The 24,972-nt window shown below is 38.3% G+C and overlaps 1 protein-coding gene across 2 annotated transcripts in view; it reads right to left on the minus strand.

Moving 5' to 3' along the window:
- LOC122790307 (ficolin-2-like) overlaps positions 1-24,972 on the minus strand; it is a 272,987-nt gene that overhangs the window by 133,006 nt on the left and 115,009 nt on the right. For both annotated transcript variants that reach the window (XM_044057825.1, XM_044057824.1), the window contains exons 6-7: positions 11,969-12,096; positions 9,242-9,377 (exon numbers count right to left, since the gene is read on the minus strand). In XM_044057825.1, coding sequence (XP_043913760.1) covers positions 9,242-9,377; positions 11,969-12,096 — 264 coding nt within the window. The remainder of the gene's footprint in view (positions 1-9,241; positions 9,378-11,968; positions 12,097-24,972) is intronic.

Here is a 24,972-nt window from a genome sequence, read left to right on the forward strand (position 1 = left end):
GGAAAGAGCACTACAGATGCGATCTTTGTTCTGAGAGTGTTGATGTAGAAGTACAGAGAATGTCAGAAGGAGTTGCATTGTGTTTTTGTAGACTTAGAGAAAGCATATGACAGGGTGCCTAGAGAGGAGTTGTGGCATTGTATGAGGAAGTCAGGAGTGTCAGAAAAGTATATAAGAGTGGTACAGGATATGTACGAGGGTAGTATGACAGCGGTGAGGTCTGCGGTGGGAGTGACGGATGCGTTTAAGGTGGAGGTGGGTTTACATCAAGGATCAGCTCTGAGCCCTTTCTTATTTGCAATGGTGATGGACAGGTTGACAGATGAGATCAGACAGGAGTCCCCGTGGACTATGATGTTTGCAGATGACATTGTGATCTGTAGTGAGAGTAGGGAACAGGTGGACGAGACCATGGAGAGATGGAGATATGCTCTAGAGAGAAGAGGAATGAAGGTCAGCAGGACTAAGACAGAATATATGTGTGTGAATGAGAGGGAGGATAGAGGAATGGTGAGGATGCAAGGAGTAGAGGTGGCAAAGGTGGATGAGTTTAAATACTTGGGGTCAATAGTTCAGAGTAATGGTGAGTGTGGAAGAGAGGTGAAGAAGAGAGTACAGGTAGGATGGAGTGGGTGGAGAAGAGTGTCAGGAGTGATTTGTGACAGACGAGTACCTGTAAGAGTGAAAGGGAAGGTCTACAAGAGGGTAGTGAGACCAGCTATGTTATATGGGTTGGAGACAGTGGCACTGACAAAAAGGCAGGAGTTTGAGCTGGATGTGGCAGAATTAAAGATGTTAAGATTTGCACTGGGTGTGACAAGGGTGGACAGGATTAGGAATAAGTATATTAGAGGGTCAGCCCAAGTTGGAAGGTTTGGAGACAAAGCCAGAAAGGCACGATTACATTGGTTTGGACATGTGCTGAGGAGGGATGCTGAGTATATTAGGAAAAAGATGCTAAGGATGAAGCTACCAGGTAACAGGAAAAGAAGAAGGCATAAGATAAGGTTTATGGATGTGGTGAGAGAGGACATGCAGGTGGTTGGTGTGACAGAGCAAGATGCAGAGGACAGGAAGAAATGGAAACAGGTGATCTGCTGTGGAGACCTTTAACGGGAACAGTTGAAAGAAAATTATGATATATATATATATATATATATATAGATAGATAGATATATGTAGATATATAGAGAGAGATAATGTGAGACAGATATGTGTGCATGTATCTATGTACAGTATATACAAACACACTCACACACACACACATACATTAAAGCTTATAAAAGCATCAGGCTTATAAAATATTGCAGAAATAAAAGAACCACTTTTTTCTGTCTTTAAACTATATCTCTTCTTTAACACTAAGACCTAATTTGTATGAGTAGTGGTAATTGGTCCACTGAAAATAGGGCACAAGCACAGTTGGACCAACCCAGTTAACAAATGTCAATAAATAAAAATAAATAAATAATGTTCCAGTATTTTTTCTAAGGTAAGGTCTAATGTTATAAGTAGAAACAGAGGCAGGTTTAGGTTTAGGGTCTGGGTTAGGTTCAGCGCACATTATGAAAGTGGATAGGGAAGAGTGCATTTCAGAGTGCAAACTGTCCTGAGTTTTGCGTACAGACCAGGGTTCAGCAGAGGTGCTTCCTTTGAAGCCAGTAGGACTTACCATGATTGGAGTTTGAATATGCATCCTTCCTGGGTCTATATCACATTGTTGAACTTTTAAAAATTCGAACGCCATATGGTCAACACCATATGACTGAACTTTTAAAAGTTTAAACATTTCAACGGAGATCTCCATACAGTGCGGAATGGAAAGATTTCCCTTTCTGCACTGTAGTGTGATCTCAGAGTTGGTATATTTAATGGGTGAGGGGTTCAGGGGGCCTTGCCCCCTACTTAAACCGTTCAGGTAGGATTTTTCTTTGGTTTATTTTTTTTTTTATTATATTTTCAAACTTTTAAAAGTTTGATCATATGATGTCGTATGACGTTCGAACTTTTAAAAGTTCGATTATGTAATATAGGCGCTCCTTCCTCATTCCCCTTGCATGCCATCCATTGAGTCTTAATGGGGCATGTGGAGGAGAAACTAAATAGTCTGAATAAAAAAGATGAGTTTCTTTGATAAGAGCACTTGCCCTGTCACTTGACCCTTGACCCCAGAAGAATCAATGAGCTAGAAGGCATTCACCTTCAGGGCAATGACTGGACCAAATAGTGCTTAAAGCTCAGGTGAGAAATGAAACAAAAATACATAAATATATTTGATTAGGTCAAATTGCCTGTTTTCTGCGTCATTTGTGGTTGCTTGTGTAGTATTGCTTTTACTAATTGATATGATATGGTGGAATGTAAGCATCTAGTAGTAATGATCCATAACTATGCTCACTATTAATAAATTCATGAATCCAGTTGACAAACAGAAATGACAACGTTGGTGATTTAGCACATAGAATATCTATATACATTTTACAAATTCCTGCTTCTAAAATTGCAGGGGTTGGTAAATTAGCTGCACATGGAAAGCAATTAGTTGGAGTAGAACATATGATGAATTAGGAAATACACTGTACAGTCTGCCATGTTTGACTGATAAAATGTTTATAATTGGTAAAAAAAGAGGTATAATTTTAGGAACTACATTTATTCTGAAAGTAATGCAAGACAGCTCATAACCAGTAAAGGATGACAGGACTAATTAGAAATAAGAGTAGAACTTGGCTAGGATTATGAGTGCCCTAAGACCATTAGCCTCGTAACTTTCTATAATCCTATTATCATATGAAATAGTCTGGACTGTTTGCTACTGTATCTGTGTTGCACCAATCAGCATGACAGCTTTATTGCTATCAGTTAAGACATATTTGTAAGCTAGAAATATTATTGACACAGAGTTGTTTAAGCCATGGACATTCCAAAGTATTTGCTAATTTTCTGATGATTTGCAAATCATTTAGGTGTTTTATTAATGTATATAAGACCTTGCTGAAGCAATGTGTTGGCTTCTGTACATGGAATCTATGGGAGGATGTCTCAACACTTATATTTACTCTTTAGTAATATTCCTAATATATTTTCTATGTTGGCCCTAAATAATGAAGGTATACTTTAAATACAAGAAGCTCATAAGAGCATATATTACAGTCACTGCAAACAGCAACAGCCTTACCTGCTTTTGGTAGTTCAACTGTCAAATAAACTCTGACTTGGCAGATTCACTTCAATTTTTGCTTTCATTTACAGAAGAGATAGGACAAAAAGGAGACCCAACTCATCACTTATGCTGTAAATTACTCAACATGCAATAACTCTGAAAAGGAAATCCTCTAACTCATACAGGAATGATTGATGTTATCTACTTAGAAACACTACATACATTAATTTTACTTCCAAGTTCATCTAAAACAAATTTCATTTAATAAATGAGCATGATGTATATTAAGTGAAAATGTACACCCAAAAGGTACCGTGAAATAGTTGATCCATTCTATCCATTTTTCTAGCCAGTTAATTTCTTCATTTTTCCGACTTCGTCCCTGAGTGGACAAATGTTTCTTAAATCTGACATTTGGAAGTTTGTTTCTCTAGATGCCATTTCCTATATAGTATATCGTCTTTAATGCACTATTTTAGCTAGATAATACAATGCTGGCTATATGTACTTATTGCCATTATAATATTTATTATACTTATAGACTGAAAATTTAGAAAATATTCACTGTATTGTCTGCAACCAGTAAGCTGTATAACAATTTTCACCTGAGCTGATTAATTCTCAATTTTTATCTGTTCCATATTTTAAAATTTTGGCCTGAAAATCAGTTAGTCTGTTTCTGTCACTAAATTATTATATTTATAGACCACCAACCAAAACTAGCCAGGAAACATTACATCATTTCAGTTATCATGGCCAGGACACAATCTTTCTAAGTGGTTAAGGGTTTTTGAAGCCTTTATGAGCTGCTATAATGTACCCACTTGTTCCTGAATATATTAATCAACAGTGTTCAAGACCTTCCCTGCACTTATTTCCAGCATTACTCATTATCTTTGTCATCCATAATTTTGGAATCCTGTCTAAGGAATAATCTTTTCTTCTATAATGATTCCAGAGTATAGCACAACATTCCAAGTCTGGTCCCATCATATTAACAACTTGTCCATCATAATTTACACTGATCTTGACGTTAAATAGTACAGCAATGCCATTGTTTTTTCTATTTTCTCATAGAATCAAATCTTCAATGAAGAATCTTCTAAAATGTTACTTATTATCAAAAGTGACTCCCGAATACCTATGCCTTTTACTGTGAGCAGCTCTCCTTGCCTCATTTTTAATTTTGAGCTATATTATTTTTGCATCAGCGTTGTCTTACCAAACTGAAACTTGTATCATTAGATTTTTCAAATTGTCAAAACCCATCTCTCAAAGCCTGAAAAGTGGTACTGCCCTTTAGTTCAGTTACTATCATAGCAAATCTGAAGTCATGGACATATTTTGTCATACAATATGACTTGGCTATTATGATGTCACTAATATGTAGATTGCATAGTACAGTACTCAAACTTGAACCCTATGGTATACCAGATGTCAGATGTTTTTCTGCAGCAAAATATCCTTTAAATTTAATATCATAAATAAACTATTAAAATGTAATGCTATTTTTCTTTTAAAATGTGCACTGAGTTGTAATGGATTTGTAAATTCTAATTGGCATTTCAAATACTCTGTTTCTTTTCTTCTATAACAAGTTTCACTGTTTCCCTCTTTTAATTGACTAGTAAATTTCAAAATAACTCAGTTAAACTAATAATAGCACTCCTTACAAAAATGAAAAACTGTTCAATTGACAATTTTAATGAGAAACATTGGTATTACTATCCTGCTTTAGATGGATATGCATTGATTTGATAAAACACTTCTTACTGATTTGTGCTGTGAGTACCTCAGTTCATCAATAAATGTTTCTGCAATAGAAAAATGTCATCATAAGGAATTAACATATTCCTTTTTTCTGTTGAGGACTGTGCCACCCCATTAATGCAGTGTGATGCTGTAAATCTCATAACTAATATAATGTAACTGTTACATCTATGTAGAATGTTTGAAGAGCTACATTTACCTGAATTACATGAAAAAAACTGGTGGAAGTCAAGCAGCTTACATTCTTGGCAGATTAAATCACAATTCACTGAAGTGTATTACTCTTTTTGTACTTAGCCTAAGGAATATAGTGGCAGTAATAAGTAACAATGTAATAATGTTGTTTTTCAAAGGCTAAGGAAATTGCATTCCTTACATATTTGCTTCAGCAGCCGTTTGCTTATGGTCCTTCTTTTGCACATAGCTGTGAATGAAAATGGATAACTCATATAATTCACTTACCCATTAACTAAAATAATTAATAAATGTTGACTGGAGAACTATTCATTGTATTGAGTAATTGGCTGCATCTTGAACCTGCACTTATTTAGCAAGATATCTTTAAGTTGTCTGAATCTTCTTTACTAAATGAGAAAAGTTCATCATAATGTCCAAAAAAATTAGCTTCTGAAATCATTGAAACCTTCTGGGAGGAAGGCACTGTAACTATGACAAAAATGTATGAAATATACACCATCTAATATGTTGTATTTGTACAATGCAGCCTGTAGCAAATGTATATCAGCTGTTCATTCGACTAAAAACCTTCCATTTCAGAGGTTAACAACTATACGGGCAGACCAATTCCAAAGTTACCAGAATAACAGCAAATAACATACAACCAAGTCTAAATAAGATGAACCAGGTACCCTTAGCAGGGAGAAAAATCTCAACCTCACTCAGACTGGTTCTTCTAGTCTTATTTCACTGACATTTGTGGTAAAAATGAAAACCATGCAGGCCAGTACTCTTCCCCTGCTAATCCTCTCTCTGAGTTATCTCACTGTCTCATCTCTCAAAAAAATCTTCTCTTTGCTTGTCTCAAACAGCTGTTAAAACCTGTTGCAGATCCAAAGGTAGCACAGGGCTCTGGTCTATTGTTTTATGGGCTTCCATTTTGAGCCAGATTTTATTGTCATACAATTAATGATATGGGCTATTACACAACATAGTAAAGCAAAATGCTGTCTGTCATCTATGTTCTTCATTTTATGAGGCTATATAAATTACAGTTGTATTACAGAATCTGAGGCCATTTGAACTACCATCAAAACAATTGAATAATTCATTAATTATGCCATATTTCTTTTTCATTCATTGATAATCACAATTAAAAAATGTGGTTAGCTTTTTCACATTACTAATAGTCAAGATTAAATGCAATTTAAAGTGATGTGTACAATGACCTCATCAATTGTTGCCTTATGAGCAGGACCAATAAAATCACTTGGTGTAATAACCATGGGCTTAAATTGAAGACCAAGAAATGCAGCATAATTACCTTTGGAAAGCTAGCATAACAACTGCTTAATATATATATATATATATATATATATATATATATATATATATATAAAATACCACTTAAATCAGGCTTGTGGGGATATATGTTGATAACAGACCTGGTAGTTAGAAAATTCTTCTGCCTTTTACAACATATCTTTTGTGGTATCTCATCAAAATACAAAGAAGTTATAGACACATTTTATCCATCCCTTATAAGGTGAATTATTGAATATGCTGCACCCTTTAGCATATCCCTTGCTAAGCAACTACACCAGCTTGAAAAAAAATTAATATTTTTTCACCAACAAGTGCTCAGGTCTGGGTCTATATTATAATCTTGAATGTTTAATGGTTCGAATGCATAAGCATAGAACTGTATGCATCGAACCATTAAACAATCAAAACTCAATAAAAAAATGTAGAACAAAAAAAAAACTAATGAGTGTAGGCAGGAGGCAAGCCCCCACACCTCACACCCCCCGCTACTTAAATATACAAACTCCAAGATCACACTACAGAGTAGGAAAGGGAAATCTTCCCTTTCCGCACCATACTACGTTAAAGTGCAATCTCGGAGTTGGTATATTTAAGTAATGGGAGGTGTGGGGGGGTGCAGGGGTGCTTGCCCCCCTGCTTAAAGCCATTAGGGTAAGTATTTGAAGTTTAAAATTAATTTTTTTTATTTTCAAAGTTACAGAACTTCGATAATATGGTGTCGACCATATTGTATTCGATGTTCTGTAACTTCGAGCTTATAATAGAGACCCCTCAGATTTGAGTACCGTCAGCTATTCGGACAAACTAAATGCCCTATCCCACCACTCATTCTCAGACTCCTGAGGAGTGGTCTCTGCTGCCAGTGTTATGAATGACCTAACACTCTTTGAACTCCTTCACCTAAACAGAACCAGTGGTAATGCAAAGACCTACTCTGGAGACCTGCACCTGTATTATCATGTCAGTGATACTAGATGGCATAAAAGATAAACAATTCCCAGTATTTAGAATAGGCTGCCCCTACCAATTAAATACTTCCTTAGCAATCTTTGACATCAGTCCGGGTGACAGGATGGGTGATTGCAAACTTTAGCTTGGGATATGTGGAGAACGGCTATTTAATGGGGAAAACTGCTAGTCTCCCTCCAGCATTAGTTGATGTGGTTTAGCTTCCAGATTGTCACCTTGACTGTAAACATAGTAAGAATGGGTCTACTTCACCCTGTCAAAGGCCAACAATATCGAAGCTGATATTGTCAGCACCAAAATGTCGAAAGCGAAAGTCATTGCGTGTGTAAACGGAAATCTCCGTAAGGGGAGATTTCCATTTACTGCAATGTAGTGTGATCTCGGAGTTGGTATATTTAAGTAGCGGGGGGTGGGGTGCAGGGTGCTTGCCCCCCTGCATAGAGCAATTTGTGTTGTGTTTGGGTGTTTTTTTTTTTTCTGTGTGTTCAATGTTTGGGGTTTCGACATTTTCATGTCGATTATTACGCTGTCGACAGTTTTTGAGTTTTCGACAGCGTAATATAAACGCGTAAGAACATATGAAACTATGCATTTATTGGTATTTTTATGATAAAAATACACAATAGGTAACAGTACAAAGATAAAATCAAACTGAGATTTATGAGCACAAACCATGCTGTTTGCAGTGATTAGTAAACCCTCCAATTTCTATAAAAATATATTTTTTACTAATGCCGTTAAAATAAGGCAAATCATGACATCCACCATACTGTCTTTGAAGTGAAATGAAATGTTCCTGCAATGAGTAACTGAAATGTAATCATTGTGAGTTGGATTCAAACACAGTCTACATACTTTATTTTTTCATGGTTGCTAACCCCTGACCCACATGTGATTGAGGTAGGCTGCTTTTCCACATACCTCACTACTTAAATATTCCAACAATGTCTATTGTTTCTTACTTGAAGGTTCAATAACCCTTAATTTATTTTTTTAATATTTAATTTGATATTTAATTTAATATAAGTCTACTAAACACCTCCAAATATCTCGCATTTTGATAAAATCTAATCAATATTTTCTAACTCTGAGTGCTTTACTGAGAACATGCCACATTACTCTAGTCAGCAGGAGAGGAAAAATGTGGAATCCTCCATCAGAGAGAGCATAAGTACAGTACTACATTCATTCAGCTTAACATATTACTAGGTCAGAGTCACATATTCTGCAATTGCTGCTGACACACTGAGTACAGGATCAGATGTGGGCAACAAAATAGTCATCTAGAGAGAAAGGATTCAGTCACTGGGGGCTTAGTTTGCATTTGTGGGAAAAGTCTTACAGAACAGCCACAACAGGATTATTCTGTAGGAGAATCTGGAACTGTAGACAGGTTGCCACAAAAAGCACACCATAGAATGGGCCAGACAATTAAAGTCATTAGGCATGGACACATCTGAGCTCCTGTCTTCATTATATACAACTCCTGGATACAGACCACATGGCTTAATAGCCCTGTGGTAGAGCAGTACAATTGTCTGGCTTCTGGCTCTGATCTGTTTCTTCTATGTCCTTGGCCAGCATGCCAGAGGTGAAAGTGTATTCTGCTGCGAAGTACATGATCATGCTAACGAATGACCATAAGTGGTACTGTTTTGGTACAGACCAGGAAGGACAAACCATGGGTTGTAAATGGGGAAAAGGTAGGAGCCACAGGTTCTAGGCCAACAGGTGGCAGATTAGGTAAGGCATACAGAAATAAAAGAACAAGTGACAACATTATTACTAAATACTCTTTGCAAAATATAGTACAGAACATCAACAAAGAATTCATACCTTTATCTGCAGCAGTTAACTTGCAAATGTTGTCATTTCCCAGCCAGAATTCTGTCTGCTTGTAACCAAACCCTTTCTTATAAGAGTTCCAGTCCCGGAAAAAATCAACAGAACCATCAATACGTCTTTGGAAGACCTAAGACAAGACAATTCAGTATCAGTGTTTATAAATCAGTTGTATATAATAAAGTGCTGGAGGAATCTCTCTTACTCTGACATGACACATACATTGCAAAGTACTGAGATCTAACGACATTAGTGTCTCTGGCATCCGATAAATGAAATTAATTCCTGTAACTCTATTTTCAGTAATTTATGATTTACACTTTTGAAGTAGAAAATCTGAAGCCAGCAAACTTGGTCTGATTCAAATGTATTCATTTATCTTTCTATCTGTCTATAACTAAAATGGATAAGAAGCAAAAAACAAAAACCTCTTGGAAGCTAGAAGAATCCTACTGCCGTAATGTATGTACCCTTCTACCCTATTTAGTTTTCTGCTTTAGGAAAAAAGCAAAGGCCAGTGGAAGAAGTTGGATGTCACCTCCTAAATCAGTCAGTGAGAGGCATATCTTACTCCCCATTCAATAGATCCCACTATGTCTTCCTTACTGTTTGGTAGCTTGCAAAGTATAGATAAGTTAGCTGAGTTCAGAATTGCTATGCCATCTGACTGTGTATGTAGTGCTACATCTTCTAACTCATATCTGCACAGCACTACTGTTTACAAACACACATATATGTGAATCCCTAGCAGTCATTGTAATAGACATTGTTTCTGTCATAAGTATTATACAGACAGATACCAATCATCACGCAACATTTATGTCCATGCAGTGACACCCACCTGCAGCAAGCAATAGCATCTCTTTTCAACAAGAACTTCACATGTCTCTCACAGGAAAAGCAGCAAAGTCTGAGAAACTCCTATTACTGTGTTATCATGTTGATAATTTAACCAACTGTATGCCTGTATCCTGAGATACTGTGGGGCACTGAGACACTTCTCAATGGACTTATATTAATCAATGGTTATACAGTATATCAGCCATATTAATCAATGGATACATATCAGCTATGCTCAGATTTCTTCACTGAAGTAACCAGATATTGAGTGACATATGCTGTGGTACATATTATTGGTTATTATAATAATTATAGTTGTACAGAACCGCCAATGTCACCTTTTACGGATGTATCATGATGTTTATCGATTGTAATCATAGGATATAGACCATATGGCTTTACTGGCTGTGTTAATGTCAGTCTAGCCAATAGCTTCAGTACTCATTACAGATCAGTACATTAATTAGAAACTACATGGCAACTAACCCCAAGTATTTCTGTGCATCACCAAGCACCAAGCACAGGCACATGCTATGACTAATTAACTGATATCTTACAACTTGTAAAAGGACAAACCAGCTGTAATCATTGTCATGTTTTTTTACTATAAACAGGTATATTGGCTCTTAGGGCTCTACTCTGGTTGCAATTAATGCATAAGCAGGGGAGCAATCACTGAATCCCCCAACAATATTACTATACTGCAGAGACGATTGACACAAACAAATGATTGGTGCCAAAGCCATGGATTAAAGCTACTTGCAAAACATGCATTATTATTCCCTTTAGGAAAGCTCACATCCCTGCTAATTACATTATAGACAGCACCCCCCCTCCCTTAAGTGTAGACCCACTGGTATGTGAGCTGGGTACTCAGCTTGATAGCAGTCTGAACTTTGACCACCATGTATCCGCAGTAGTAAGGAAATCCTTCTATGTGGCACATCTTATATGTAAAGACATCACAGCTAGATTTAAGGATGTTATAATTCCATTATACTCAGCCCTCATCAGACCAGTAATTGAGTACAATGCTGCCTTTTGCATGTATCTCTCCAGACACCTGCAACACTTGGAGAGACCCCAGAGGTTTCTCACCAAGAAATTACAAGGTACAAAAAACAAGTCTTACATGGAAAGACTGAAAGCCCTGTCACTGTATCCTGTCTCCTACAGGTTGCTAAAGGGTAACCTGTCCCTGACTTACAGGCAGTCTGTGACCCAGCCCTGATGTAAATGCTACACATTCATAAATCAAACCGCATGAGGATCACTTGCTCCAGGGATCTTAACCTAGCTTCTAACATGAATAGGTCATGCTGGAGAGATAGCTACATGTCCCAGAGATTGCCACTTCTCTGGAACAAGCTTCCATTTCACATGAAAAGAGCCCCTCCCTGACTCTCTTGAAATGCAACCTAGATCAATGGATGGGTGACCACAAACTCACTTCTGGGATGGTGCCCATGGCCATCCTGTACAGAGGAAGTGGGTATTAACTACCACAGACCCTTACATTTGTGAACTTCACTCACCTAACCACTGACAATTGGGGCAACTCAGAATAAATACAGCTAGGTTTGTAAGGACTCTAGGGCTGTTAGCTTAATAACCTTCTATGAACCTGTATAAATGCTGACCCAACCATTTCTTGCCATTATGGAGGCTCTCTGGCAGGTATCACAGTTCTACCATTACAGATATTATGACATATGTTACCCACAACCTATGTTCTGCTGTTTTCTTTAGAGGTACCAGCAATACTTTACTCATTGCCTATTAGACTGACATTTATTCTACTTGTTACCTGCAAGAGCTACAGTTTGAGAATGTACTTTATGCAATAATACCCTGTTTGTTGATGTGGTAAGTGGTACTTACCAGCCATCCTCCACCATCTGTATGCATGTCACAAAAAACCTCCATGGGTTTGCAGCCATTAGTGTAAATAGTATACAAGCCAGATAGTGTGTTTCCTTTTCCCATCAACTCTTTACAATCCTTGGCACCTGAAAAATGAATGAAAAATCATAATTAGTAATTTTACCAAGGAATGTCACTATCAGAGTATAGTTAACAAGCCTTTGCTTTAGCAAGGCATTTCATTAAGCCTAAAGTGTAGTTTCTTATTTGTGTTATCACTTACATTCACCAGGCATTGCAATGTATTAGACTGCCTAACTGGCTATTTTATATAGAGGAAAACATAATGCCAGCTGCATCATACCAAGCACAGGATGTGGAGATTGAACAGACTGTAGAAAATGTCACTATTTTTACATACTCAGCTTTGCATACTTATCATGGAGGGTTTTAAAGACATGCCAGTCACAAAAGCAGATCCAGCCATGCCGCATCTGATAGAAGACAATGAACATTTGATAAGAATAGCTGGCTGCATTCCTTTTGTCTTGTGCTACAAATACCAGACACTAATAATGCAATAATTATACCAACAAAAAAAACTGACTCATAGGATCATGGGTATATATTAGGCTAATGACAACCAAGGCCTTTATAAGTCTAGCAATGCAAACCAACTCAGTTGTGCCACTCTGTATCACTGGGGTTTATTACAAGAGGGTATGTTAGGAAGTTTGTAGAGGCTATGTGGGGTATATGTTAGTTTGGGCATTACTATCTGCTTCTGTCCATCAGAGACATGGGGGTCAGACCTGGGGTAAATGTTTGATTTCCCATCCATTTGTCATGGTTAGGCCTAAATAGGGGCAGAGATGGACTCTGCTTTCTATGGATAGGGAGCCTTTTCCAGATTATGGGTATCCTCTGAGACATATATATCTGTCTTGCAAACATGTCTTATGTCACAAGCAAAATTTAAATCCTTGGATCAAGTGGTTCTGATTCAGTTCATTTTTGGATGTGCAAAAGGTCCACCAGAGCTGGATCTGAGGATGCCTTGTATGCCAGACATAGATTGTCTCTCAGTAACCTGTAGGAGACAGAGTATAGAGATAGGGTTTTAAGGCAATCCACATAGGACAATGTATTTACACCTTAAATTCTCCTAGTACGAAATTTTTGTGGGACTTGCAACTGTTGCATTTGTCTTGTTAGGTACATACCAAAGGGGACATTATGCTCACTGATCGGTCTGATGAGGGCCAAATAAAGTAGTATTACAACTTCCTTGGACCTAGATACGATGCCTTTGCTCATAAGATGGGTGACATAGAAAAATGTTCTCACTATCTTGGCCACATATTTGTCAAAGGTCAGATTACTGTCTACATATGTTTCCAGATCTCTGACTATTAGATCAACTGTTAGGGATGTCTTATCAGTGGAGTAATTAGCCTGGGTGTCAGTTTAACCAAAAGGTATTATAATGCATTTCATTGCATTGAGTTTTAATCCATGACTTTGGCACCAGCCATTTGTCTGTGTTAAACCCTCTTGTAAGATATTTGTGTTATTGGGAACCCATGATAGCTCCCAATTTGCAGTCAGCTGTGAAGTTGGTCATCCAAAGGCCCTTGGCATTAGCCTTTACCTCCAAGATATAGATGTCAAATAGGAGCTGTCCCAGCATGGAGCGCTGTGGTATGCTGCTGGTGACCCGTTTGTTAGTGGAGCTGGTCTCACCAGTCCTGATTTCCTTGTTCTTATGTGTGAGATATAGGGGTTTATGCCTAGTTCTGTGAGCTTGTAAACTATACCTGTGGGGAGCATTGCATCGAGCACCTTATCCAGGTCCATTTAAGCTGTATGCACCCATTTTCCCTTCATCTATTGCCTTGCTGACCTTCTCAAAAAAGTCCTCCAGGTTTAATAGTCATGGCCTTCCAATGACAAAGCCAAACTGCATTCAGTCCAGTGTCTGAAGGTTGTCTATGCCTTTGCTGATCATTTCCATGGTAATGTGTTCCATGGCTTTGCATATTAAACTAGTCAGACTAATAGGTCTGTAGTTTCCAGGTTCGTTTGATGGTCTACCCTTGTGAAGTGGGATAACCATTGCAGTAATCCATTCTAATGGTACAAAGCCTGTTTTGAGGCTATAATTGAAAAGTGACTCAAGTGGTTCTGGTAGGCCATGTTCCAAGTTATTTGGTAGGCATTCATGAATACTGCTGGGTCCCAGTGAGGCTGTGTTTTTTGCCTTAGTGAGCACCCAAGATCTGCTCCCTGTTAATAGTTACAGGGTTTATGCTAATAGGTGTTTCACGGAGGAAGGCAGGAGTGGGAGCTGAATTTGTCAACCAGCAAATTAGCTATATCACTCTTCTCAGTGAAAGTGATGCAACTGACCAAACAGTTTGGTTCACTGATGTGTGCTGCCTTGGAGGTTTCAAACATAGCTGTAGAAGGCCTTGTACTTGACTTTGGCTTGTGAGGCTATCTTGACCTGTAATTAGAATTGTTGGACTTAATTAGTCATCTTTGTTTCTTGTTTAGTTTAATTAGAAAGGTCCTATCATTATGAGAGTTTATCTTCATGATTTTAGCTATGGCTTTTTTTCTTGTTATATATCCTATTAATGTTAAGATTCTACCAGTGTGGTTTGTTTTGGACTTACTTCTAGTAGGTACAGTAGAGTCTATACAGCCATTTATATGCTTGTACAGGATCTTTGTAAACAGTTCTATATAGGTTACTGTGAACTTGGGGTTGGGAGAGGCAGTGAATTTTGACAAATTATCACTTAATAGGAAATAATTTGTTTTAGAATAATTCCTAACTAGTTACAGGGTTTGCTGGGATTTCCAAACTGAGTTTTATTTCGAAGGGGGGGGGGGGGAGGTGTTGCAATACTCTGCCATACTGATGAGTTCCAGGTCCAGTACTCTTGAACCTCTGGTGGGTGTGTGCACTATCCTGTCAAGGACTTTTGAGTTAATAAAGTCCAGGAATTGTGCCTGTGAGTATGAAGCAGTGTATATTTCCCAGTCTAAAGAGGGGTAGTTAAAGTCTCCCTTTAATAGGGTATTTGGTTTAATGGTGAGTGTCCCCAGTAGGTCTAGGTACGAGCTATGGGATTCGAGGGACATAGAGAGTGACCTACAGCTTGCTAGGATATAGTATGGGACTTTGTTTATGGTAATCATCCTGTTTAACCAAACTAGAGTTATGCTTGTTGATAATATAAACTGAGACAACCCCACCTTTTTGTCACTGTCTGTGCAGTTGATGATCTAAATGTGGTGAAGGTACTGAAGCCTTGCATTCAGTTAACTATCCCAACAGTCCAACAGCTATAACTCTGATGTATTGATAGAGTGATCTCAGGGAGTTATAGAACAAAGTTCTCAACATCTACATATATTAATTGTATTATAATTCACCAAAGAAAAATCACAGGCAAACAAAATGTTAATTTAGAAGAAACGGTTTCAGTAGCCTACCACAAATGTAATGATGGAAAATTCAAAACACTTTAATATCACAAGAAATCATATTAAAACATACCAATCTCCCTATCCCTCACTAGTATCATTTCTTACTACCGATATACTTACAACTTCTTCATAGTACTAGTGCAATATCTACTGTGTCTTTCCTATACTAGTGTGCATTAATATACAACTTCCGAAAAATGACTGTAAAAATGACTACAGGATATTTCAAAATACTGCATAAAGTATTTAGCAAACTTGGGAACAAAGGATGTTCCTATGTCCACACAGGCCTATGTCAGAAGATCAAAAGACTGAAAATCAAAATGTGTAAAACTCAAAATATAGGAAATACTTTTAATGGCCCACACTCCCTGATAATTATATATACCCACTCCAAGATCCAACAATACTGGAGAAAGGGCAAATTCCATTTTTGCTATTTTGAGGTTTAGATATTTTGATTTTCAGTCTTTTGAGCTTTTAATCTTCTGAAGAGGAGCCGACCACACACCTTTTGTTTAAATCTCACCATTAAACATAAAGTGACTATAGGGTCACTATTACATGATCAAATGTTTAGGTGATCGGGAGGTGGGGGTGGGGGATGAAGCCCCCCACTTAGTTTGGGTGTAAAGTTATTTTTTTATTTTCATGGCCAACAGATGTCTTGCCCTGCACCGTTCGCCGTTTTGAGGTTCGATGTTACAAGTTCAATGTTTAGGTGTTCGATCACATAAACATTCGATCTTGTGATATAGACCTGTGACTATAATATAAAATAAAAATTTAATTTAAAATAATACTATGTTGTGGTCCCTCATGCACAGACTGTGGCACAGTCCTAATTCTAAGTGAAGCTGGATTAGAGGAATAAAGTGAATTGACATCAGCCAAAGCCCAGTAGTTGAATTCTGGCAAATGTCTTTAATAACTAAGAAAAATAAATGTGAGTCAGCCAACACAGTCCAAGCAGTCCAAGCAAGATAAACTTCTCTTGAACACCAAAAAATATGTAAAGAACTGGTTTATTGAGGAAGGTTAGTGCTTTCGCGAGGTTACTGCTTCATCAGACCAAAATACAAACACATATTAAAAAACAGATATTTAAAATGTAACACAACCAATCAGCTAAAACCAATTAAAAAAGACCAATCAAGCAGAGTGATGTAACCCATATCACTGTTGTTTCTTAGTTTGGCTCTTCTGTTTGTGAGTCTCCTTTAGCAGTGTGGTCAGCTTATTTTTGTCTATAAATGTCTTTAATACTCTGCAAAAAATGAGTACCATCCCCTAATAACTGAGTCCAACCTCTAAGGATATGATTTCAAAAGGGAGTCAAGAAATAAAGCAACTCTATATGTAACACGTTGTCTAGCAGAGATACAGGGATATCCAGGAGTGTCACTGATACTTTTTTGAACTTTGGGGAGAATATCAAGTATCATTTATAAGGATATTCTATGTATAACTTTTCAACATCTCATTGTATAAGAAAAGGTAGAGCTTTCCCTCAGGCCATATATCAGACAGATCCAAATTGTTTACTAATCTAGTACACACACTGTATAATTACCCATAAAGCACAGCACTGCTGCATATTGAATGTGTAGATACTTCTTCGCTTCTGCCAGACATAGCCTGTTGTAAAGTCTGAATCAAAAGCAAAAGAAGCAGACTTTGCTGCCTTGTCATCCTAGCTAAACACAATGAGAAAGACTCCATGAAGGTTTATAAATCAATACATAAATTACTTTTTCATTTTTTTCAGTTGCATTCTATATAATGTGATACACATATTTCATTAAAATAAAAAAAATGCAAGGAATCAGCCTAGAAAGGTATTAAAATAAGATTAACTGTTATGTCGACTGACTGAAAAACATAATAAAGGTAAGAAAAATACAGAGGAATTTCCATAATTTATACTCTAATATAAATAAAGAATCAGATCCCACTAAACAGTAATATAATTATATAGTATGTGATGATACTTTACTCCCTCCTTTGGCAAGATTCTTAAAATGTAATGTTTGCAAATCAGCAATCATCACATAGTGTTAGAACAAATGTATTGGCTCTGTGGTAGAGAGAGATAACAGTGCTATACATTTGTAGCACCTCCCACAAGGCATTGCATGGACCCCACTTACACACTTTCTGGACATTCACAAAACACATTCTCATCATCAGTCCCCTTGTTCCCATTTTCTACATGGGGATGGGGTGCTCTGTTAACTATCACCATCTCTTTTGATTCAAAGTCACTTTCCTACCTTCTTCGATAGTCATGTCTGACTGTTGCAGGCCTTCTCTCAAATAATCCATCCATCTCTTTGCTGAATACTATCATTTCCTGTCTGGCCTAAATCTTCTTCACCAGATTGTCTTGTGCTTTTCTGCATGTGCCCAAATCACCACAATCTGTTCTCTTTGACCTTCTCTGCTATCGGAACTACTTAGGCTTCTGCTCTGCTGTCCTCATTTCTTCGTGTGTCCAGCAGTGTGCATCCTACCACTCTTCTCAGAGTCTTCATCTTCATCACCTCTAGCTTCCTCAACTGCTCTTCTGCCTTTACTGCCCAGGTTTCTATGCCGTACAGTAGTACCAATCGCACCACTGTTTTCTACACCTTACCTTTCAGCTTCTTTGGCATTCTTCTGTCATACATTACCCCTGACAGTCTGTGCCAGTTGGCCACAGCCCCATTGATTGTGGCTTTGACTTCCCATTCAAATGTCTCTTCTCCTCAATCACCCGACACAGATACTTGAAACTGCTAACCTGTTCCCCTATTTCGCATCTATTTCATTTATCAAGCCTCTTCTGATTTCCCACATTTGCTGCCATTTCAACTGTCTTATTTGTGCTCAGTTTCATCCCATGTGCCTTCAGGATTGCATTCCATTCAGCTATCCTTTGCTTAAGTTCTTGCTCAGAGTCTGCCTGTAATTCTACATCATGTGCATACAGCAACTTTCTTGATCTGTCCCCTTCAACCAGTATGCTGCTGTTGTCCATCACCAGTATGAACAGTACTGGGCTCAGAGCTGAACCCTGAGGCACACCCACTCCCTTTGGGAACCACTCTGCGAGACTGAACGCTGTTTGTACCTGAATCATTGTTCCTTGTGCATAGCCTGAACTAGTTCTAACAATGTTTCTTGAACTTTGAACCACCACAGGACTGGACAAATCAGCTTTCTTGGGAATTTGTCATGTGCTTTCTGACCGTTCGGGAATGACCAGTTGGACTCTTTCCTCGTCTCTAGCTTCTTCTTAACTATCTCTGCAAACATCAGGTTAGTTGTGTTGAATCCTGATCTGAATCCAAACTGCTCATCTCCCGTCTTAACTTCTACCACTCAGCATATTCATTTATCAGTCACCATTACCAGAATTTCATGCAGTGTGACAGGAGTTTGTTACCCTGTACTGCCCACATTTGTGGGTGCCCCCTTTGTTCTTGCACACTAGCTCTACTATGTTTATTATCCAGTCAGGAGTCATTTCTGCTGTGACATCATCTGAGCCTGCTGCTTTCCCTGACTTCATTTTCTTTAGTGCTGTTCTTACTTCTTCTAGGGTGGGCTCCTCCTCTTCTTTCATCATCGGCTGTGTCTGGGGCAGTACAGCTTCTGTGGGGATTTCTTTGTTCAGACACTGATGGAAATACTTATTACATCTGTTACTGATCTCCTGTGGAATCCTGAGCAGGCAGTTGCTGGCATCCCTTGTGAATGGTGTGTGACTGTCTTCTTTATCTTTCTCTTTGCCTTGCAGTCTGATAGAGTTTCTTTGTGCCATCTACCGAGTCACTTTCTGGAAGTTGGTAGAGTGCCACTGCTGCCTTGCACTTTGCTTTTACAACTCCTCTCTTAGCTTCCTTGTTAGCCAACCAGTATGTCTACATAGCCTAGCCCATCTTTTCTATATCCCACCTTTTCCAGCACTCCTTTCCTGGACTTCTGCATTCCACCATCAGGTTTCCTATTGTACCTTACTTCCATACCTAGCTTGACCATATACCTGTTCTGTACTCCTCACACATGTTGTTTTGATGCCCTGGCATTATTCTTCAACCCTACCTATTTCCTTTTCTTCCTGAGGTGTAAGAGCTGAGTAATTTCTTGAACTCTTGTACTTACACTCCAGTCAACTTCCAGGTTTTCAGCCTAGTCTGTGTTGACCTTATAGCCTTCTCTGATAACGGCATGCAGCTGATTGTGACAACCACTGATTTATGCTGTGGGCTGGATGTTTCACTGGGGATGACTTTGCAATTGCTGATTCTACCCCAGCGCACTTTCTTTACTAAGAGGATGTCTACCTGAGTCGCATGTTGACCACAATTGTGCATGATCTTGTGACTGTCCTTTGCTGGACCATGCATTGGCTACCATCAATCCATTTGACAGACAGGAGTTTAGAATGGCATCTACTTCTTTATTCCTGTTGCCCCACCCATGTGAACCAAGGTAGTCCTTATATCCTGTTCTAATTGTCCAGATATGTGCACTCAAGTTTTCCATTATCAACACCAACTCATGTTGTCCTGCTATATCTAGTAAGTCATGCAATTGCTGCCTGAATGCACTGTTCCTTGTCATTACATCCCTGCTGAGAGACATACTGCTTTGACTGAGTCTGATTACCACACGTTTATCGCTAATTCTGTTGACATCCATCACTGCCTTCTGGAGTCTCTTCTTCACAATTCCTTCACCATTTCTAGCCTTTCCTCCTCCTCCTGAGTAGTAGACTGTGGATTCCAAGCCAAGTGGCACTGCTGCACTGCCCTTCCATCTTGTCTGCAGGATACATAGGATGTCCATCCTCCTCCTTACCATCAAGTCATTCTCTTTCAGTCTGTATCCCATCAGTGAACCCACACTGAGTGTAGCAATTCTTAATTCATATTTGGCATGCTGACTGAATTTACATCCAGATTTTGCTCAACAGAGTTATCCCAGGTAACCCAAGCTGGGAAACTGGACACCAGCTGGTCTGTAGCTTACTAACCCTGGACTGCTGGGCTTTTATGGTGGGCACACACTGACCAATAGGGACACACACATGCACCCCTCCCACTGTTAGCATGGATCCCTGGCATAGGTCAGAGTAGGCTGGTTCTTCAACTCACTTATCACAGGCAAATACTCAAGCTCATTTTGTTGACATTATTCAACATGACCGCAACAACTAGAACCATTTTTTACACCGTCAAGTGGATAGACCTGACATGGCACATAGTCTGTGATCTGTGTTGTCCTATCTTGAGAATACCCCTTCAACCACTACAACATCCACACATGAATAAAATATAGCTCCTGTCTTCCTTCATCAAAGCCTTGGTTATCAGATACAGTATTCTTTCTACTATCCTGGCATAGGCTTAACTATAGATACTGAGGAATATGATCTCTGTCTCTCTTTCTGTGTATAAGTAGAACTATTCCTGTTTTTTAAAATGGGAATCACAACCCCAGTTTGTCAGCCTGGACATAATGTACCAGCTGTCTGTGTTGAGCTAAAAAAGTGACATTAGCTATGATACTTCTACACTATCCAACACATTCAGCATTTCTGACTACTTATCACTCACTCATAGAGCCCTGCTAGTGTGGAACTGTTCAATTGCCACAGCAATTTTATTTAGAAAAATTTCCCAGTCCCACTAGAATTTGTTTTCTGCCATTGGCTAATTAAATGAGCATCTGTGCATTGAGGCCAAGTGTTCCTCAAAATTCCTTCCACCTGCCACCAAGGAGCCACAACTTTCAAGTACACCTCATTATGAAGAATGTTCTTCATTCTGAGTCTTAAAAATTCCTTTGTTCCATGCTGTTCCACAATGAAATGGTCTGTCACACATTCATTTTAAGAATATTTTAACAAATGCCTATATAAAGTAATAGTGAATTGCATTAATTCTTTAAAAGAACTTTTTTGTAAGTATAAAGTAATACATTTTAAGCATGCCCTGATCTTCCTAGCTGAAGTTGCTAGTAAGTGGTACACATTTTGCCCATTTATTCCACATTATAAGAGAGAGGAGAGAGAGAGAGACTGGTTCATATTTTGGTGGAAAAAGGTTGAGAGCTATGCAACGAGCCCAATTAGAACATAATTTCTTCACCTTTGCTGACAGCAGCCTTATCAAAATGCCCATCTCCCTGGAATCACTGGAAGGTTTACCATATATTCTCCATAATCTCATAAAAGTCCACCCACATCCCCACACCTGGGATTTCAGCATAATGTTTGCCACAGCTGCTGACTTTCTGGCCTTCTGGCACCTTTAAGTTCTTTCTGGAGACCCTTTCTGCTAACACTGGAGTCCAACAGCAGGTCTTGGGGAAGTCCCGCAATAGACACTGACCAACTTTCAGATCGAGATCTTTTCTGCTGTTTCAGCTTCTGAGAACTTAACTCCATGCCACAAGTATCTTCTCACACACACACACACACACACACACACACACACACACACACACACACACATATATATATATATATATATATATATATATATATATATATATATAACATATTTCTCTGGGACTGAAAACTGAACTCATTCCACACAGAGGCATGTGGTGTGGCCTATGTAAATTCTAAAAAGGGCAGCACTATACATTAGCCTTAATATGACTAGGTCTATCTTACATGTATGCAGTATGTAAAACACATTAGCAGTTTTATTCCGGTTATCATCACAGTTCCCTACTTAAGAGAACAATCTAATTTTTTTAAACTACAAAGTAGGATGATGCACACCATTATACATTCAACACTCTGGATGGATCATGCAAACGCATATAAAGATTGCATATAAGCAATGTGTTTTATTTGCAAAACATTAATAAGTGCATTGCTAGCATTTACTTAACTGTCCCCCTGGCTCTATCACAATTAAGGAAATGCTTTGGGATATGAATTTGTAGGTCATTCTTTATCACTTGAATACCACTCATACTGAAACTGGAAAAGGATTGAGAACCTGCAAAAGGAAAGATGTTATGACGTACTGTTATGGCATAAATTAAAGCTTTTGCAGTCACTGGCGAAAAGAAAGTCAGCAGGACTGAGACTGGGGGCAGTCATGCTTGGTTGGACGTGTTGGACAGCATATGATCTGTCACTCACAGCAGCTGAACTTAAATTTCCATTCCTGTCACAAAAGTTAATTTGAGATATATATGTTGTTAGTTCAGGTGCAACTATATTAGACCTCAGTTTGGATATTCTTGGCTCAAATTGGTTAGGATAGCACTCCATTTAGGTTGGCACTCATCAAGAACCAGTTGTAGATACCATCTATTTGATTGAGCTATGGTACCATCTTTAGTTTGAACATGTTGAAAAATGGTTCAGTTGTCTTCTACTCTGTAGTTCCTGTTGCACTCCACTTTTTCTACCTCCACTTTTAAGCAGACAGCTTGATTTAGTTGTGGGATTGATAGTGGGTGTGCAAAATGAGGTCACTCATAAACCTTTTGCAGGAAGCTTTGGCTTTTTAGTCATTTGGTTTGATGGTATGGAATAGAATAACTCTAGGCCAAAGTATTGACTAACAAAGTCATGTCAATTCATATTCTTCTAAGCATATGCTGTGAAAGGCTAACTCCAGTGACATTGTGTGGAGTAGCACAATGTGTTATGGATGTTTGTGAGGATTTGTTAGTCTTAGTATTTTGTTGAGGGGAGGGGGGGTTGTACTGCTCTCTGAACTTCATAATTTGACAGCAGATAGTGAGGAATTAAAGTATGGATAAACTTATAGTCAGCAATAAACTGTTGAAACTCACTGGACATAAACTGTATACCACTGACTGGAACTATTTCAATGGTAAAACATACATTGTTTGTTGACTTGCTGCAGTTAGTGCATGTATTATTTCTGTGTCACAATGATAATAGTTCACAAAATTGAGGTAGTTTTTGCCCTAAGATTCATGCTGATCAGTGGCATCTTTTGCCAAGAAGCTTGTGATAACAATATTGGTAGAAGTCTCTCTCATCTTTGCAGTGAGTTATAGACAATGCAGTATTGACATTTAGAGACCAGATTTAGGATGTCTTGGTTGATGTTTGTCCGCACGCTGACATTGTGGGTTTTCCACAGCATTTGGTGAGACCCAGATGGCCTTCATATAATTGATGTATCACTTTTGGTTTCTGTGATAGGTGCATTACAATTCTGTCTTGATATAAAAACAATATGCAGTCATGCTCTTATAACTGTATCCTGACTGTGAAGTACTTTAGCATGCGCTGTTTCTGCCCAATGATTTACCATCCATTTCACACATGTTGGATAGCAACTTGCAGCCTTTACCCTTGTTTCATCTTTTCTAGACTTTCAGTAGTTAGTGGTCTGGTCATCATGTAGCTTTGCACATTGGCTGCAATATGATATCTGGTACCTGATAAAGGTCAGTAACATACAGGATTTTTGATAAACATATCTGCATCAACATATCTGCAACAAATTTTTGTTTCCAGGCCTGTGTGCTGCTTTGGCATTGGACCTTCATAGTCTCATTAACAGTGTCTGATATCTCTGTGGCACTTTGTCTAAGTCATAGGAATTGATTAGTAGAACTAGAGTTTGTCTTGGTCAGTCTGGAACTGGAAACTCTCAAACCCTAATAGGTATCTGGAGAATTTCTGCTATGTCCACACAGCTGCAAGGCACTCTTTTTTGAGCTCTGAATATTTCTGATCGGTGTCTGTTAGCGTTGTTGAGCAACAGGCAACTGTACCCAACACTTGTTTATTTAGTTAAAGTAATACAGCACCTTGGCCATATATACTAGCATTTGTGCTCACAATTGTTTGTTTAGTGACATCACAGTGTGTTTGCACTGCACCTATAGACAACACTTATTTGCTGAATGTTTGGGTTTGAACATGTCACCAGGACATAGTGCTGCTGGCAAGTTGTTTATGTAAAACTGAGCTCTAGAACAGAACTCACCTTCTGCCCCTTCCGACTAGACATGACTAAAAATCAGTCAATGCACCTGAACTTGTCTGTGGGGTTACATATTTGAGACTCTCTTCATGTAAATGCAGATGCCTCAAGAAGCTTCTGTATGTAACACGTGCTATTGCAGTAAATATGGATTCTGCTTTTATCATGAAACTCACAGCTGCTCCATGAAAAGGAATTTTAACTTGCCTGCCTGTTATTATACTAGACTCAGGGAAATGCTTTCTGTACATTGTTTTAGCCTTGTTTTCAGAAGCAAACCTCTTTACTTAGTTTTATTTAACAAATGACAGGAAAAGCGCCAAGTCACTTTACATGTGTTATACCCATAGCTCACAAAAGGCAAAAATAATAGGTGGACAAATCACCAAAATTAGAGACAAATTTTAAATGCTGATCTTATATACTTAGAAAGTTGCTAGAATAAAGGGTTTTGCATTAGCATGCATTTTCTGAGGGATGTGAAGTCTGAAACTCAAATGTATGTCATTTGCTGATTTCAAAGCTCAATGACTTTTGAGAACACCA

The sequence above is a fragment of the Protopterus annectens genome, chromosome 16.part0 (assembly GCF_019279795.1).
Source record: "Protopterus annectens isolate FY-2018-M chromosome 16.part0, PAN1.0, whole genome shotgun sequence".
NCBI classification, from domain to species: domain Eukaryota; kingdom Metazoa; phylum Chordata; order Ceratodontiformes; family Protopteridae; genus Protopterus; species Protopterus annectens.